The sequence below is a fragment of the Urocitellus parryii genome, chromosome 3, assembly GCF_045843805.1.
Source record: "Urocitellus parryii isolate mUroPar1 chromosome 3, mUroPar1.hap1, whole genome shotgun sequence".
Taxonomy (NCBI): Eukaryota; Metazoa; Chordata; class Mammalia; order Rodentia; family Sciuridae; genus Urocitellus; species Urocitellus parryii.
In genome coordinates, this window is record NC_135533.1 from 198447219 (window position 1) to 198464208 (window position 16990).

Below are 16990 nucleotides of genomic sequence, written 5' to 3' on the forward strand. Positions count from 1 at the left end.
CCCAGAGGAAACCAGGTGCAAGCTTCTAAGAGTCCTCTCCCAGTGGAGGCACACAGGATGTGAAATTCCTGCAGTGATGAATTGTGATAACACATGTGAAATATTGTCTACCATGAAATTCATTAAAACACAGTGCCCATGTTTTTGTTGGGGGCAGGACGTATATGTGTCCTCGGCTTAGCACATACCCAAATTCCAGACTCCCAGAAGGAAAGCAGGTGTTCAGTCTAAGCCATATTGTTTGCACAAATAATTTATGCAAAGGGAGAGTTTTATGAATGGAGTATTTGCCATTCAAGTTCTCGGACTTCAGCCAAAGGTTAACTTTGGGATCAGACCTTTCAGAAGATTCTCGTCTCAGACCAATTATATACATTAATAGAGATCTTCTGCATGATCCTATTTAAGACCTAGGATAGTTTTGTGGGTTTTTTTTTTTTTTTTGCATTTTGATGAGTTCTTTTTTTAAATTTATTTATTTGTTCTAATTAGTTATACATGACAGCAGAATGCATTTCAACTCATATTACACAAATGGAGCACAATTTTTCATTTCTCTTCTACATGTGTCATCATACATGTACCTAGGGTATTGATGTCTGTTTCATTCCACTATCTTTCCTACCCCCATGCCCCCTCCCTTGCCCTCCCTCTGCTTTGCCCTTTCCAAAATTTCTCCATTCCTCCCATGCCCCCACCCCTATTATGGATCAGTAGAGAAAACAGTCAGCCTTTGTTTTTTGGGGACTGGTTTACTTAAGACCTAGGATAGTTTTTTTTAATTTCCAAAATGCTGTAAGAAAATAGACATTGTTCAGGTATGATCTCATTTTATTCTCTCCTTTCTCCTTCTCTCCGGTTATAAGTATGTGAAAGTTACTTTTAGGGGAGAGGGGTTGGATCAGGGATCCCTGCTTGAGGCTGAATAGTATATTACAGAGGATATATAATGAAGGGTGCATTCAGAGTTTAAAGGCCAAAAAATTGATAACCAATGCATCAAATATTGGGATAATTGTCTAACTTTTTAAATGTTAATCTGGAATTATAGAAATATATTTATTTGATGTATTTTGAGTAATATCCCTGAGCTAAAACCAATTAGGTCATGAATATTTTGGGATTAAAATATGGCCAAACTTGCCTTCCTAATATTTTACTTGAATTTTAAATTCATGTTTATAATGAGATTGGTCTACAACCTTCTTGCACTGACTTTGGTCTTGATATCACAAAAATAAATGTCATAGCTCTCTTCCTATTTTCTGAAATACTTTGAGAAAAGCCTTATTATTCATTGAAGATCTGATAAAATTTACCTGTAAAATAATCTGGGCCTATCTTTTGTAGAGGAGGCTATATATGTTCTTACTGTTTTATTATGAATAATTTCAAAGATATATAAAAATAGAGAACACAGCTAAATAAACCCCCCTTTTTTAATCACCTAGAGGCAACAATTAAGATTTTTGACACATTTATTTCACTTGATGTCTATTTTAAAATTTATTTTATTTTTATTTTCTATTTTTTGGTACTGGCATTGAATCCAGGGGTGCCTAACCACTGAATTACAGCTCTTCTTATTTTTCATCTTCAGACAAGGTCTTGCTAAGTTGCTTAGGGCTTTGATAATTTGCTGAGGCTGGCTTCAAACTTGCAATTCTCCTACCTCATACTCCCAGGTCGCTAGGATTTTAGGCTTGCACCACCATAGCTGTCTATTTTATTTTTCTTTTATGAGGAATTTTAAAGCAAATATCAGACATCATGTTTTCGTCCCTACACACTTCATTATGCATCTCTAAAAAAAAAGGATATTTTCTTATACAAACAAAATTTCATTATGACATTTAACACATTAAATATATTTCCTTGGTCTTATTTCTAGAAGACAATTAGATTTCCCATTTGATTGTCTCAAAATGTTTCCCACATTTGTTTGGAGAAAAATTTGAGATTATTAGATCAATTTCTTCAATGATTATTGATTTAATCAGACCTTTTCTGAGTCAGTTTTAGTCATTCCATCTTTAGAAAATTATTTATTTCATCTATTTCACCAATAGCATTCTTGATTAATTTGCCTGAATTATGAATTCACAATTAATTATGAATAATGAATTCATAATTCCAACTGTTGATGTGATTTCTCTCTCAAGTGCTAGATACCCAGAATCAGTACCTGAAAATTCTCACTACCAAGAGTTCTCCTTCATGGTAATTGTGGGCAAATTAAGTCTGAGTTTGTAAACTTAGATACCAATTTCTACCACTTTAGGGATGAGGGAGGAGGTGTTGGTCCTTTTGTGGATTCCAGTCCAGGCCTGTCTTGTTCCAGGAGTTTCTTCATCTTAACATCACACTAAATAATATATTTTATCTTCAAATCATCTAAAATGTTATTTCTTCTCACAGGGCAGAATAAAAAAAAAATCTGAGTACGGCAGAACTTTAGATGAGATTTCACTTATTTTACAGGTAAAGAAACTGAACTCCAAAGAGATCAAAGTCATTTGTCCCAGGTCAAATAATCAATATTATCAATAGTAGGAAGGAGACTTTATAAATGTTAAGAAAAGAATGAATTCCAGGAAGCTGGGTGTGGTGGCCCATGCCTGTCTGTAATCCCAGTAACTCAGGAGGCTGGGGCAGGAGGATCACAAGTTCAAGGCCAGGCTCTGCAATTTGGCAAGACTTTCAGCAATTTAGCAAGACCCGGGCTTAAATAAAGGGGCAGGGGAAGGAGAGAGAGAGAAAAGGTCCAGGGTTCCAATATCCCCTTCAAGGATATGTTCCAAAAGACCTAACTCCCTTCCATTAAGCCCCACTTTGCAATAGCACCACAGATAAGCAATTAATCCTTCAACACATGATCTTTGAGGGACATTTAAGGTCCAAATCATAACGACCACCAACTTCTTAAGCTTGAATTACAAATGTTAAGTCCAAGAGACCGTTCATCTGGTAGATATTTTGGACTTAAAACTGGCAAGCTCTAAGGATAGTACTTCTGTGACGTGTAGAAGGGCCAGTGATCTGACATATAGAACGAGGGCAGAGATGTCTTTAAAAGTATTTAAGTGAATTTATTTTAACATTTACTATAAAACTACAGTAATCAAAACAGTGTGCCACTTTATTAGGATGGTGATTATCAAAATCCCCCAAAATATGTATTGGGTGAGAATGTGGAGAAACTGGAACCCTGTGAAATGCTGATGGAAATATGAAACAGTGTAGCTCCTATGGAAAACCATGTCAGTTCCTCAAAAATATTAAAAATAGAGCAGGTGCATGGGCTGGAGTTGTATCTCAGTGGTAGAGCACTTGCCTCCTATGCGTGAGGCCCTGGGTTTGATCCTCAGCACCATATAAAATAAATAAAGATACTGTGTCCACCTACAACTAAAAAATTTTTTTTTTTTTTTAAATAGAGCAGGTGCATGTTTGAGGTAGGAGGGTCACAAGTTCAAAGCCAGTGTTAGCAACTTAGTGAGGCCCTAAAGCAAATTAAGAGACCCTGACTCTAAATAAAATATATAAAAAGGCCTAGGATGTGGCTCAGTGGTTAAGTGCTCCTGTGTTCAATACCTGGTACCAAAAAAAAAATTTTTTTTTAAATAGAATGAGCATATGATCCAGCTATTTCAATTCTGGCATATACCCAAAATATTTGAAAGCAGGGGCTGAAAGAAGTATTTGTACACTCACATTCATAGTAGCACTAATCACAACAGCCAAAAAAATAGAAGTAACCCAAGTATCCATCAATGTAGATAAATAAATTTGGTATATAAACACAATAACCTCAAAAACTGGAATTTTTACATGTAGCAACATATATGAAATTTGAAGACGTTTTGCTAAATGAAATCAGCCAGTCACAAAAGAAAAGTTCTGTATGATTCTACTCATTTGAGGTAATTATAGTAGTCAAATTTATAGACAGAAAATAGAAGGGTGTTTGCAAGGAGCTGGGGAGGGGGAGGTGTTTAATGGTACAGAGCTTCAATTCTGCAACGTGGTGGTGGTAATGGTTGCACACGTGAATGTACATAACACCACTGAATTATACACTTAAAAATGGTTAAAATGCTAAAATTTCTGTAATGCATACTTTACAATTTTAAAAAGCAATTTTACAAAAATAATGTGACACTGATATAGACACATGAATCTATGGAAGAGTCAAGAAATAGATACACCACAAGTCAAGGTGTTCAATGTATAAATAAAATTCAATGTATAAATAAAAGAAAGCTTTTTCTTTTCTTTTGTTACTGGGGATTGAACCCAGGGAGGCTTTGCCATTAAGTTACATTTCAGCCTTTTCTTGAGACAGGATCTCACTAAATTTCTAAGATGGCTTCAAACTTGCAATCCTCCTGCCTCAACCTCCCGAGTGGTAGGGATTAAAAAATATAGCCCTTTCAATAATTGTATATCCCTCCAGGAAAATGTGAACTCCAAATCCTGACACCATAAGAAAGATTAATTCTAAGGACTGGGTATGGGACTCAGTGGAAGAGTGTGCTTGCACAGCATGCGTGTGGTACTGGGATTGATCCTCAGCACCCAAACAAAAAATTTCAGCCGGGCACAGCGGCACATGCCTGTAATTCCAACCACTGGGAAGGATGAGGCAGGAACAGGATCGCCAAGTTCCAGACTAGCCTTGGCAACTTAGTGAGACCCTGTTTTAAAATTAAAAAATGAAACGGGGTGGGGATAAAGCGTCCCTGGGTTTAAATCTCAGTACCCGGGTCGGGTAGGGGTGGGGTGGGGAGGCAGCAGACTTAAACAAAAAGTAAAACTGAAATTTCCACATGAAAACAGGAGAAAATAATCTTCGTAAACTTGGGACAGGCAGAATTCTGAGCACAAAAAGAGCACAAACAACAAAAGAAAAGCAACTAAACTAAAAGCTTAAAGTCAAAATAATGGGAGAAAGTATTAGCAATCATGTGTCCAACAAAAGATTTGTATCTGGAACATACATATATCCACCTGATAAAACATTTGTGTTTAGAATTTTTACACTCAATAGGAAGACGAAGAGATAGATTTTTTAAAAAATGGGCAAAAGACTGGAATTGACCATTCACAAAAGCTGCAGAATTCTCAGTGAGCGTACGGCCAGGAACTACCCCCGACAGGCCAGAAATGAACGCACTCCTCAGTTGAAAGGCCTTTAAAGTGGGCCGGTCGACCTAACAGTACCATATAGTTATAACTACTACTCGCGAAAAAAGAAAACCGGCCACAATGCCACCTGCTTCATTAAACTTCATCGATTTTCTCCGCACATTCACAGAACTCTACCACCAGGAAGTCTCGCGATGTTAGGGAAAGCGCAGCCGCTCCCCCAGAGTAAGGAGCAGTAAAGAGCGCCGGCGCGTCCAAGCCTCCCAGATTGGCCGACTGGTTCCAAAGGGTGGGGCAGAAAGGATCCACGCAAATACTGGAGAGCCCACTAAAGCCTTCCGAAGCGCTCCCGCTACGCCCAGTACGGAACCGCCTCCGGCTGCCCCGTACGGTTATCCACCCACTTCTCGCGGTATTTTTTCCGTTTCTCGCGGGGTTTGGCGTGGCACTGGGAGGCCGGCCCGGGGTAGGGAGGCGGCGTTCCGTTAGTGGCGTTGGGGTCTGGCGGCGGCGGCAGTATTTTCTCCTTTGCTGACGCGGAGTGGTTCAGCCTGGAGCCAGCCAGGTGACGAGCCTATGAGCGCGCTCCTGGGAACTGGGAGGCTGGGGCTGGAGGGCCGATCTGGCCTCCGCGCGGTCGCGACCGGCCCGCGCGAGGCGACCGTGGCGCGGCTCCGCCCCGCCCCGCCCCGGCGCCCGCCCTGACTGCTCTCCTCCCCTCTCTCCAGCTCTTGCCGCCGCCGTCGTGATGGGGGCTCAGGACCGGCCGCAGTGCCACTTCGACATCGAGATCAACCGTGAGCCGGGTGAGCCGGCCGCCGTGGCCTTGCTGGCTAGCGCAAGGGGAGGGTCAGCCTCACCAGCCCTCGCCCAGGCCTTTTGGGGAGCGGGGAGCGCAATCAACTTTCCCTTTTCTCTTGCAAGAAAATGAAAGGAGAGGAGTCTAGCCCCGCTCAGCACACAGCCTCCAGCTCGGAGTTCGGGCCTCTTTCTCCTAAACCCCACGCCCCCTGCTCCTCCGGATCTAGTCCTCATACCCAGCCTGCCGCCCAAAATAGAAAATTTCTGCTTCCAAGTGACTCCAGGGGGCAAGCCTTGCAGATTCCGATTTGGGGTAGTTTGCTCTGTACTCGGAAGTTTGGACTCTTTTTATTCTGTATTACCTAGCGATTATATATCATTAATTCGTTAACTCCCCTTCTATTTCCCTTTAAGAATCTTTATACCTAGAGTTTCTTAGTTTCTGGAAAGATGGCTCAGGGATCGTTTTGTGTGATAAGCCAGCGAAATTGCAGCATGGAGGTGCTTAGCATTAATATTTTTTGTCTTTAGGAATACACCCATTCATTAGGTTTTTCTTTTTTAAAGTATTTTCGTTTAAAAGGTAGTCATTTTCATTCTAAGTAGCAGAGCGTGCAGGGTTCTAAACCGTTTTCTTCGCTCTTTTTGATTTCTGCCAGGTTTTGATTGGAGGCATGTATGCCATCGTTGTGCAACATCTTGTTCTGCACATTCTTATGAGATCCTGTTCCTGTTCTAGACTATTTAGAGATAGCAGTGAATAAAACAAAGGCATTTTCTTTTATAGTTTGTTTTCTGTTGAGGTCAGAGACAATAAACTAGGGGGAAGATACATGACTAGTAAAAGGGGTACTGAGATGTGAGATAAGGCCATTTTGGGAAGATAACATTTAAACAGATGAGGAAGTGAACCATCTGGATATCTTTAAGAAGAGCATTCCTGGTAGAGGGAAACAGTTCAGGCCCTGAGGAGGAGTGTACTTGGCCTTTTAAAGGAATAGCAAGGAGCTCAGTGTGACTGGAGAATAGGGAAGAGTTAGTAGGAAAAGACCTGTAGGACCTTAACCCTGTGAGATGGGAAGATTAAAAGTTTGGAGCAAAGGAATAATCTCAGAAATTTTGTTATCCCCTGCCTTTGCTAGAGATGGAACCCAGGGCCATCCTATGCATACTAGGCAAGAGCTCTACCACTGACCTACACCCCCAGCCCTACTTCTCTTTTTCTTTTCAAATATTTTGAGCCTTGCAGGATCTTTTTTTTGTTTATAGTGAATCCATGCTCCAGGTAACAGTGTTCTTTTTAAGAATTAAAAATAGCAGAACTCGGGCTGGGGATGTGGCTCAAGCGGTAGCGCGCTCGCCTGGCATGCGTTCGGCCCGGGTTCGATCCTCAGCACCACATACAAACAAGGATGTTGTGTCCGCCGAAAACTAAAAAATAAATATTAAAAAAATTCCCTCTCTCTCTCTCTCCCTCCCTCCCTCTCTCACTCTCTCTTTAAAAAAAAAAAATAGCAGAACTCTGGGGCTGGAGTTGTGGCTCAGTGGTAGAGCTCTTGCCTGGCATATGTGAGGCACCACATATAAATAAACCACATATAAATAAATAAATATTTCTTCTTGAGTGAGTTTTAGTAGTTTGGCTTTTAAGAAATTGGTGCATTTTATCTAAGTTGTTGAATTTATGTCCATAGTGTCCATAGAGTGGTTCTGCACAGCTGTACTGATATTTCCTTTTTCATTCTTAATATTGATAATTTGTACCTGTTTTGTCTTTTATCCTTGTTAATTTGCCTAGAACTTACCAGTTTTTATATTCAGATTTTGATTTTAACATTTTTTGTGTATTTCAATTTCATCAACTTCTGTTTTTTATCATTTCCTTTCTAATACTTACTTTATTTTGTTTTTTTTCTAGTTTAAGTGAAAACTTAGATCATTGACTTGATACTTTGCATTCTAATATATTTAATTGTACAATTATAGAAGAAAATTTAGATGCAACCCACAAATTTTGATATGTTCTAAATTCTCTTTGATACTTAGTCTTTGACTAACGAATTATAAATAAGTGTTTTAATTTCTTTTCTTTTTGCTACTAGGGATTGAACCCAAGGGTGCTCTATCACCCAGCTACATCCCCAGATTGTTTTTTATTTAGAAACAGGGTCTTGCTAAATTGCTCAAGCCAGCCTCAAATTTGTGATGCCTCAGCCTGCCAAGTCACTGGGATTACAGGCATCTACCATAATGAAAGGGTCGTTTCTTTAAAGAACTTTGACTTTGGAATTTCTTTTCTTTATATAGGTCTGAGAGTAATATCATAATTTCCTCAAAGTTTATCAAAATAGATGAAAATGGGAAGACAGTTGAATATAGTTTTTACTTTACTAAAACTCACAGACTCAAAATGTGCACTTAGTAAACATTGTAAAGTATTTGGAAATGATTCCAAGAAATTGGTTTTAAAAGGTAATATAGTAGTCAGGAATGTTTTAGTACCACTTGTATTTGACCTTGGTTGAGCCAGTTAACCTCCTTGTAAAATGGAAGTACTATATACTTTTGTCTTCATTGATTCTAAAGATAGCAGTAGGGCAGTTTACAATTACCCTTTAACCTTTAGACTCACATTGAAAATAGTTAAGATTTTGTAGGAGGCTTATAGAATCTGATTTGTACCAAAGGAACAAGAGAAATGCATTTCCCTGTCCAAACTTACCTTGGGTTATAAGTTTATGAATAGTGGATGTGATGGACTTGTATTATTATATTTAAATGACCTCCCACGGTTCTATATGCTCATGAGTTAAATAGAATTTCTATGTAATAATAGTGTCTATATAATTAAGTTGTTGAGAAGAGTTATTATTATTTTTTTTTTAAAGAGAGAGTGAGAGAGGGGAGAGAGAGAGAGAATTTTTAATATTTATTTTTTAGTTTTCGGTGGACACAACATCTTTGTTTGTATGTGGTGCTGAGGATTGAACCCCGGCCGCACGCATGCCAGGCGACCGCGCTACTGCTTGAGCCACATCCCCAGCCCATTTGAGGTTTTTTTTAATGGGATTTATTAACTAAGGAGCACAATTTTAATTAAGCAAATTATTATATAACACAATCAGATACCCATATGGGATACTAATGGCATGAGAAGAGAATGGCAGTTGGACAGCCCTGTCATTCTTACCCAGACGGCAATTTGAAGGCCACTATGCTTGCTAATGACCATGAGAGGAAAGGAGGCACACACAAGTGAGATGCAGTCAATTGTAGGACTTTCCTAGTAGTGTTCAGATTTTATAACATACACCTATAGCTAAAAACATGCCTTTATTACTGATATTCCTAATGAGAAATAATTCTTACTGTAACTTGAAATTCCCTTATCTTCCCCAACTTCCATTTTCCCATGGATATACTCAATTGTATATATGACTTTTGATAATGCAGCATTTCTTAAAATTCTGATTTCATACTCTTGCAAAGATACTGTTTGTATAAAGTACCTGAGCACAATATCTGATTTTTTTAAAGTTTTTTGACTTTTTTTCCAAAAATTGCTTCAATTATTGCATATTCACTGAGTCAGTGAAGGGCTTTTCTATGCAGTTAGACCCTTGTTGATTAAGCTGTTTCTTCACGTTAAGCAGAGGCTTGTTTTAGGTTTCTGTAAGAGAGAGTTTTAAAAAATTTTATTTTTTTAAAGAATCTGGCTTGGAGAGATGGGTATTGTAGGCAAACACATTAGTTTTTTACTGGAATTTTGAAAGGGGAAAGTTTATTCTTAATACCTTCCTTTTTCTTTCCCCTTTCTTTTTCAAGACTCCAAGAAATGTATAGTCAAAGATTTCTCTCCATTTCTACCTTTAATATAAAATGCCTGCTTTTCTTTATTTGACTCCCTGTGCTTTTATTTTTTGACAAAGATTGGTATTCATCTGTCAGGATTGTTGCAAAGGGAATTATGGCTTTAGTGATGCAGACTTTCTAATATGGTTCCTTATAGGAATTGTACATCATTTTGTAAGAGTTTGAGGAGAATGAAAACCAAGGTTTGTCTTGTTCTGGAGAGTCTTAAAGCATTCCAGAGTGTACAGTTCAGCCTGAATTCTTGGTAGACCTCAGTACTTACACAGATGGTCAGGTGTTTAGCAAATACTTAATCTACTGGGAATAAAAGCAGATTGAAACTAAAAAGATTTCTTTAAATATGTAGAAAGAGATCAGGCTAGAGGGGGAAAGATTTATTACTGACAAAGTTGTCTAGATCTGAGGAATACTTTAAAAATTATGTCAAAACTTGCATTCAAAATCCCTAATTGTGAATGCCTCCTGTGTAAGCCCTGTTACATATAGATCCCAACTTTAAGATTATATTTTTAAGATAATATCTTGAAGTTCAAGAGACTAATTGCTACAGAATAAAACCTTAAATTCCGTTTTTCCACCTTAACTATGTATACTTGCACAATTGAGGCCTGATTCATAATTAAGCGATGTTTATAATCAAACATAAATTAGGTATCATATAACCACTTTTATTAGCTTTGTAGCATAAGAAGGTACCTGGAGGATAGGGTTGATTGCTAACATGAAGACGAAATGTCACTGACTTAAACTAGATGCAAGTGTTAACTTTTCTCTGAAATAGCACTCACTCAGCATATCAGGGTTGTCGATGGACCCAGACTCTTTGCTTCTTGGTTAATCTTGACATGAAGCAGATGGGTGGTGAGTTTTTTGTTGTTGTTGTTGTTGTTTTTTGGTACCAGGGATTAAACCCAGGGGCTCCTGACCACATCCCCAGCCCTTTTTCTTTTTTATATTTTATTTAGAGACAGGGTCTCATTGAATTACATAGTGCCTTGCTAAGTTGCTAAGGTTGCCTTTTTGAAATCACCTCCCGGGCCGCTGGGATTACAGGTGTGGGCCACCTGCCCAGCTATTAGGTGGTGTTCTTAATAGATTTCAAGATGGATAAATATAGAAGAAATGATGGAATCAGAAGAATCATTATTTTGCAACCCCAAGTGTAATCATTAGTTCAGAAAAGGATCATCAGTGAAAAGCTTTTTTGGAATGTAACACCATTTGGTGAATAGTTATTTGGAATATAACGTGCTCATAGGTTGAAAGTATTATCCCACAGAGTAGTTTAAAAATGGTGTGAATACCTTTACAACTAGGACTTGGCTAATATTTTAACATTACATAATGGGTCAGACTGATATGGGCTTTCCTGATGGGGTGCAAAAAAATAGATGGAGATGGGGGACTATTTTAGATTAAGAGTCCAAAGCATGTAAATTAAATTAAAATGTAATGGTTGATCAGATTGCTGGATTTTAAAAGTAGTTGTAGAAGGGAGTGGGGGTACTGGTGGTAGAGTGCTTTGCTTGCCTGCATGCATAAAGGCCTTGGTTTGATCCGTAGCGTCCCCCCACAAAAAAGTATAAATAAATAAAAAGTAAAAAAACCTAGAAGAAACTCAAGTGCTAATCAAGTGAGGGTTGGTTGAAAATTCAGTTTAGCCAAACAATAAAATTCATTCAACCATTTAAAAAAAATGAGAAGGTTAAAACAAAAAGAAAAAAGATATAAAGGCCATTGTGGAGGGAGTTGGGTAAATTTGAATGTGGACTACAGTGAGTTTTTTCCTATAGCAATGAGTTCTTTAGTCCTCTAACACCAACAGTTCAATTTAATTCTGACGTTCTCTACCTAGAGTTGAAAGACTCATTCCCACAAGACTTCAGATGCCAGTGCCAAGTTCTGGGCGGCACATAGCTTATGGCCAACTAGCTGTAAATCAAGGAATCTTAACAACCCTCTGCTTGGATTTGATAATCTGCTACAGCAGGTCACAACTCAGCCTACTCCAACAACCAAATAGGTTGTTACTTGTACAACTCAGAAGCAATTTCCAAATAGGAGAGATACACATGGTGAAGTATGGGGGTAGGGAGTGTGTGGACCTTTTATGCCTTCTCTTTGAAGACCTCACTGAGCTCACCAACCTGGAAACTGCAAACTCTTATTTAGGTGTTTTAATGGAGGTTTCATCAAATAGATCAATAAATTATTACTTAATCTTGAACCCCTGTCCTTTCTTGATGGTTGGGAGTGGGGCTAAAAGTTATGGGTCTGTGGCGTAATCTTTATGGTAACCAGTAACCCTCCTAATGCTCCTGAAGCTGTGCCAAGAGTTGCCTCTATAGACCAAAAGATGCTTCTATCACCCAGAAAATTCCAAGGGATTTTGAAGCTCTTTATCAGAAACTGGAGAGAAAGACCAAATTATGAGGGTTTTAGGAGCACTTGGTCAGGAACCAGGGAAAACCCCAATACTTTATTCCTAATAATGCTACAACATGTGTTAGACTATATTGTGATTAGCATTTCTTGGACGTGATTATAGCATTGAGGTTAAGTAGGAGAATACCTTTCTACCTTTCTTTCTTTCTTTCTTTTTCACACAATATCTTTATTTCATTTTTATGTGATGCTGAGGATCGAACCCAGTACACCATGCATGCTAGGCAAGCACTCTACCACTGAGCCACAACCCCAGCCCAAGAGAATACCTATATTTTTTAGGACTATATGCTAAAGTAATTAAGGATGAATGTTGTGTCTTTAACCTTTGGTTTATTTCAGAAAAAAAAAAAGTATGTGTAGAAAGGGAGAAATAAAGTAAATATGGTGAAACATTTTTGTAGATTTAAAATTTTCAAAATAAAAAGTTCAAAAAGAAGGGGGCTGGGCTGGGTTGTGGCTCAGTGGTGGCGCGCTTGCCTAGTATGCGTGAGGCACTGGGTTCGATTCTCAGCACCACATACAAATAAATAAAATAAAGGTCCATAAACAATTAAAAAATATTTTTAAAAAATGTTCAAAAAGAAGGAAATTGCATGTTCATTTTTTCCCCCAAAGCTTTCAGAATAATTTTGTTAAGTTCCTCCAGAAATCTCATTAGTATTTTTGTAGGTTGTGATTAAATTAAAATGGGTTACTTTAGGGGGGTTTTGCCATACTTGCAATTTTGAGTCTTATCCAAGAAGAAGGTATTTCTTTTTTATTCAAATTGCCTTTAAAGCCTCTCAGTTGTTGTAATTTTGTCTTGTACTTTTATGTAACTAGAATGTTTTTTGTGGTTATAGAGGATGTGATTTTTTTTTTTATTCTGTTTTTTGATTAGTTCTTGTTGGTCTTAGGTTAAATAACAACTTCATTATCTCTTTTACTATTTCAATTGGTTCTTTTGAGTTTTCCAGGTATATAGTTAATATTCTTAAAATAATAACACAAATGCTTTTTAATTTGTATGTCAGTCACATTGTTCTTTTTTCTATTTATGTTGGCTAGAACTTCTAGAACATTAAATAATAGTATGCTAACAAGCACTTGTTCTTAACTTTAATAGAATTAATGCTAAACTAGTGTTTTACCAATAAATATGATGCTGGCTGATGATTTGAAGAGTATCTGAGAATGTGTGTTATACCCAGGAATGATTGTTGAATTTCATTAAATTCTGTTTTGGTTTATATCATAAGATTTTATAAAGTTTTTCCTTCATTTCAATTTTATTAATAGATTTCTTAATATAAATGGTATATCTTTTTAAATGAGATTAATATTTAGGGGGTTTTATTTTATTTTGGTACTGGGGATTGATCCCAGGGACTGTTACCACTGAGCTTCATTCCCGGCCCTTTTTATTTATTTATTTTCTAAATTTTGAGACGGTCTTGCTACATAGGGCCTCACTAAGTTGTTGAGGCTGGCACTGAACTTGTGATCCTCTTGCCTTAGCCACCCAAGTCTTAATTTGTTTTATAGATTGTCTTTGGTTTTAGTTCTTATTTTGTTTAATAAAATTTGTTAAGCTTTTCATCTTTTTCTATGCTCTGAAACAGTTACACTTTAGTGTTACTTGGAGATTAAAAATAGTTCAACGATTATCTGAAGTTATTTAACAGCACTCTTTTGAATAACAATTTTAATTTCTTTCTTGGGTTTCTTTTATAGTCTGTGTTAGCATGGAGTTGTAATCTGTGCTTTCGTATAATTCTTTCCCCAAATTTTGTTATTTCTCTTTATCTTCCTGAGTGATTAAATTTATCTTTAGTCTTATTTGCCAATGAAAATATTCTGGGCTTCTTGCACTGACTGGGACAAAGCAATGGTATTTACTGTCTCCTGAAACCTGGCAGCTCTAACATCTGCTCTTAATCCCTCACATCCTGGATCTTTAATTCTCTAATCTGCACAAATATCCTTGTTATCTAATTATGTGAGCCAATAATTTCTGAGTTTTTGTTTATATCATCTAAAAATACTTTTAAAGTCAGTATTGATTGACAAGTCATGAAAAAAGTTTAGTTGGCTGAATAATCACAGAGCTATTTTGGTCTTATTTCTTGTTTGTTTTCTTTTTTCCTTCATTTTATATAGGTTGGTTCCCCTTCTGTCATAGAAGCTGGAAAAATATGTAATATATTTTTAGTTCTAAAAGTAGTTACTTGTCTAAGTAAGTGTAATCTTTACTTACTCTGTCATCTTCAGCAAAGACTACCTGTTGAACTCCAGAAGTGTGAGATGGAGTTCAACAGGTAGTCTTTTTTCAAAAACTCAACCCCCTCTTGTTTTTTGACACTGTGAGTCCTTATTGCGTCCTTTCAATTTAACTTATTTTTTACATTGCAGATAAAAATAAGTTTTTCATGATTTATTATTAAGTAAATAAATTTATTTAAATTAAATTTATTATTAAATAAAACTTATTATATATGCGCTACTAAACAAGCTTTTTTTTAAAAGGAAGAAATACAAAAATAAATAATACTTTCTCGTGTATGAAAATAAACTGGAGGAAACACACATGAGATTAGTGAAAGCAAATACCTGTTTATGGGAATGGCAACAAGACTTCTCATTCTATATCCTTTTGGGTTGTTTGATTTTTATTATTTATTTATTTATGGCACCAGGGATTAAACCCACAGAGTCACATCCTTGGCCTAGTTTTTTAAAAAAATTGAGATGGGGTTTCACTAAGTTGTTTCGCTAAGTTGATGAGACTGACTTTGAACTTGGGATCCTCCTGCCTCAGCCTCCCAATCCTCTGGGATTTCAGGTATGTGCCACTGCGCCCAGCTGAACTGTTTGATTTTTTTTTTTTAATTTTTTTTTTTAGTTGTAATAATACCTTTATTTTTTGTGTGGTGCTGAGGATCGAACCCAGTGCCTCCCACATGCTAGGTGAGTGCTCTAACTCTGAGCCACAACCCCAGCCCTATATTTTTAGAATAATTTTCAGTTATTTAGGTTTAATTTGGTATTACAGTAGACTCAGTTCCCAATGGTACTCCTGTCCTATTAGTTCTTTCTTATTCATTAGTTCTTTGACTCATCTCAAAGTTACATATTCAAATATATTCTTTGAGATAAAATCTGATTATCATATTTCCTTTGCTAGTTATAAAATTATTGGTTCATAGCATATTCTTCCTTTGAAGATGGCAGATAGTGCTCTGTTGTCTCCAGCTTCTAATATAAAGTGTTTGAAACTGGCCTTACATTTTTTTTCTTTGCAAGCAATTTGATTCTACTGCCTAGATGTTAAAAAGATTCTTTCTTTTGTATCTCTGAAAATAAATAGCTTTATTAAGCCTTGTTTGGTGTTGCTCCACTTGTAATAATTTTCCTGGTAGTCAGTGATCTTTTTGATCTGTATATTTAAGTATTCCTTCATTTGTGAAAGTTTTATTTTATAAATCTCTGCCCTTGGGCTGGGGATGTGGCTCAAGCGGTAGCGCGCTCGCCTGGCACGCGTGTGGCCCGGGTTCGATCCTTAGCACCACATACAAACAAAGATGTTGTGTCTGCCGAGAACTAAAAAATAAAAAATAAATAAATATTAAAAAAAAATAAATCTCTGCCCTTGAATAATTTTGTTTCGAGTGTTATTCAAGTATTGAGTGGTAACTCAACACCCCCAAAAAAAATTTTTTAAAAAAGTGTATTTTCCATCCATGGTTGGTTGAATCTATGAATGCAGAAGGAAACTTTGTTCATCCCACTGATGGCTTGCCATGTTGTGTAGCAACTGTATTTCTATTTGTCATTCTTAGCTAAAATGTGAACTCCTTGGAATTTGGGTACTGTGTCTTGTATACTGTTGGAGTTTTTGAGATAACACAGAATTATTTGATCAACTGGCCTGATTTTATTGAAATGTTGCTCCTGTTTCTTAATTTCTTCCCTTTTTTTGCTCTTTGCCTAGCCAGTATGATCTTTTCCTACCTTTGCTCTTATCCTCAACCCTTGTTTGTAGTTAGTTGGGCAGTGTGCTTTTCTTGCCTTATATAATATGTCATGTCCTACAATATTTTCTTTTCTTTTGGATATACAATTTATTTAATAATTTGAAATAGTCTTGTATATCTTCAGTCATTCAAAATATTTATTTTTTTACATACTTTTACTCTAATAAAAATGAGAGATACATCTCAGATTGTAGAAAAGCAAATAATGTCTATTAATGTCTAGTAAGAACAGTATAGGCTCAACTAGTAAAGCATATGAGCCTTAGCTCTATCACTAAGCCATGTGATGTGACTACTATGATGTTTTCTAAACAATCCTTGTTATTCTAGAGTTGCTTGACTAGAAAAAAATATTGCAAGGTGATGTTCAGTTTTACTTGGTCTATGTACTTGCTGATTTTATTCCTGACACCTAGTGGTTGAATCAGGATTGACAACCTGACGTAGATGGATCTTGGTTTTTCCTGTCTTGTTTTGAGGATCTGCATTTTGGTAGTTTGTCATTGTTGTTTGTTTGTTTTTGAATTTAAAAATGGTGTTTACTTCAAAACATTCAGAATTTCAACAAAACTGTGACAACTTTTTTTTTTCAATTACAGAATGGTATTCATTTAATAAAAACAACACTATAAACTGTATCAAAGATACCTGAAGATGAAAAAGCTTCCCATACATAATTTGTTCTATGCTCCAACAAGAACGTGCTT

General features: G+C 36.8%; 1 protein-coding gene across 3 annotated transcripts in view; it reads left to right on the top strand.

Moving 5' to 3' along the window:
• Positions 1–4804: 4804 nt before the first annotated feature.
• Nktr (natural killer cell triggering receptor) overlaps positions 4805–16990 on the top strand; it is a 45299-nt gene continuing 33113 nt past the window's right edge. For all 3 annotated transcript variants that reach the window (XM_026408073.2, XM_026408074.2, XM_077796283.1), the window contains exons 1-2: positions 4805–5713; positions 5877–5954. In XM_026408073.2, the coding sequence (XP_026263858.1) occupies positions 5897–5954 (58 nt within the window). In that variant the 5' untranslated portion in view covers positions 4805–5713; positions 5877–5896. The remainder of the gene's footprint in view (positions 5714–5876; positions 5955–16990) is intronic.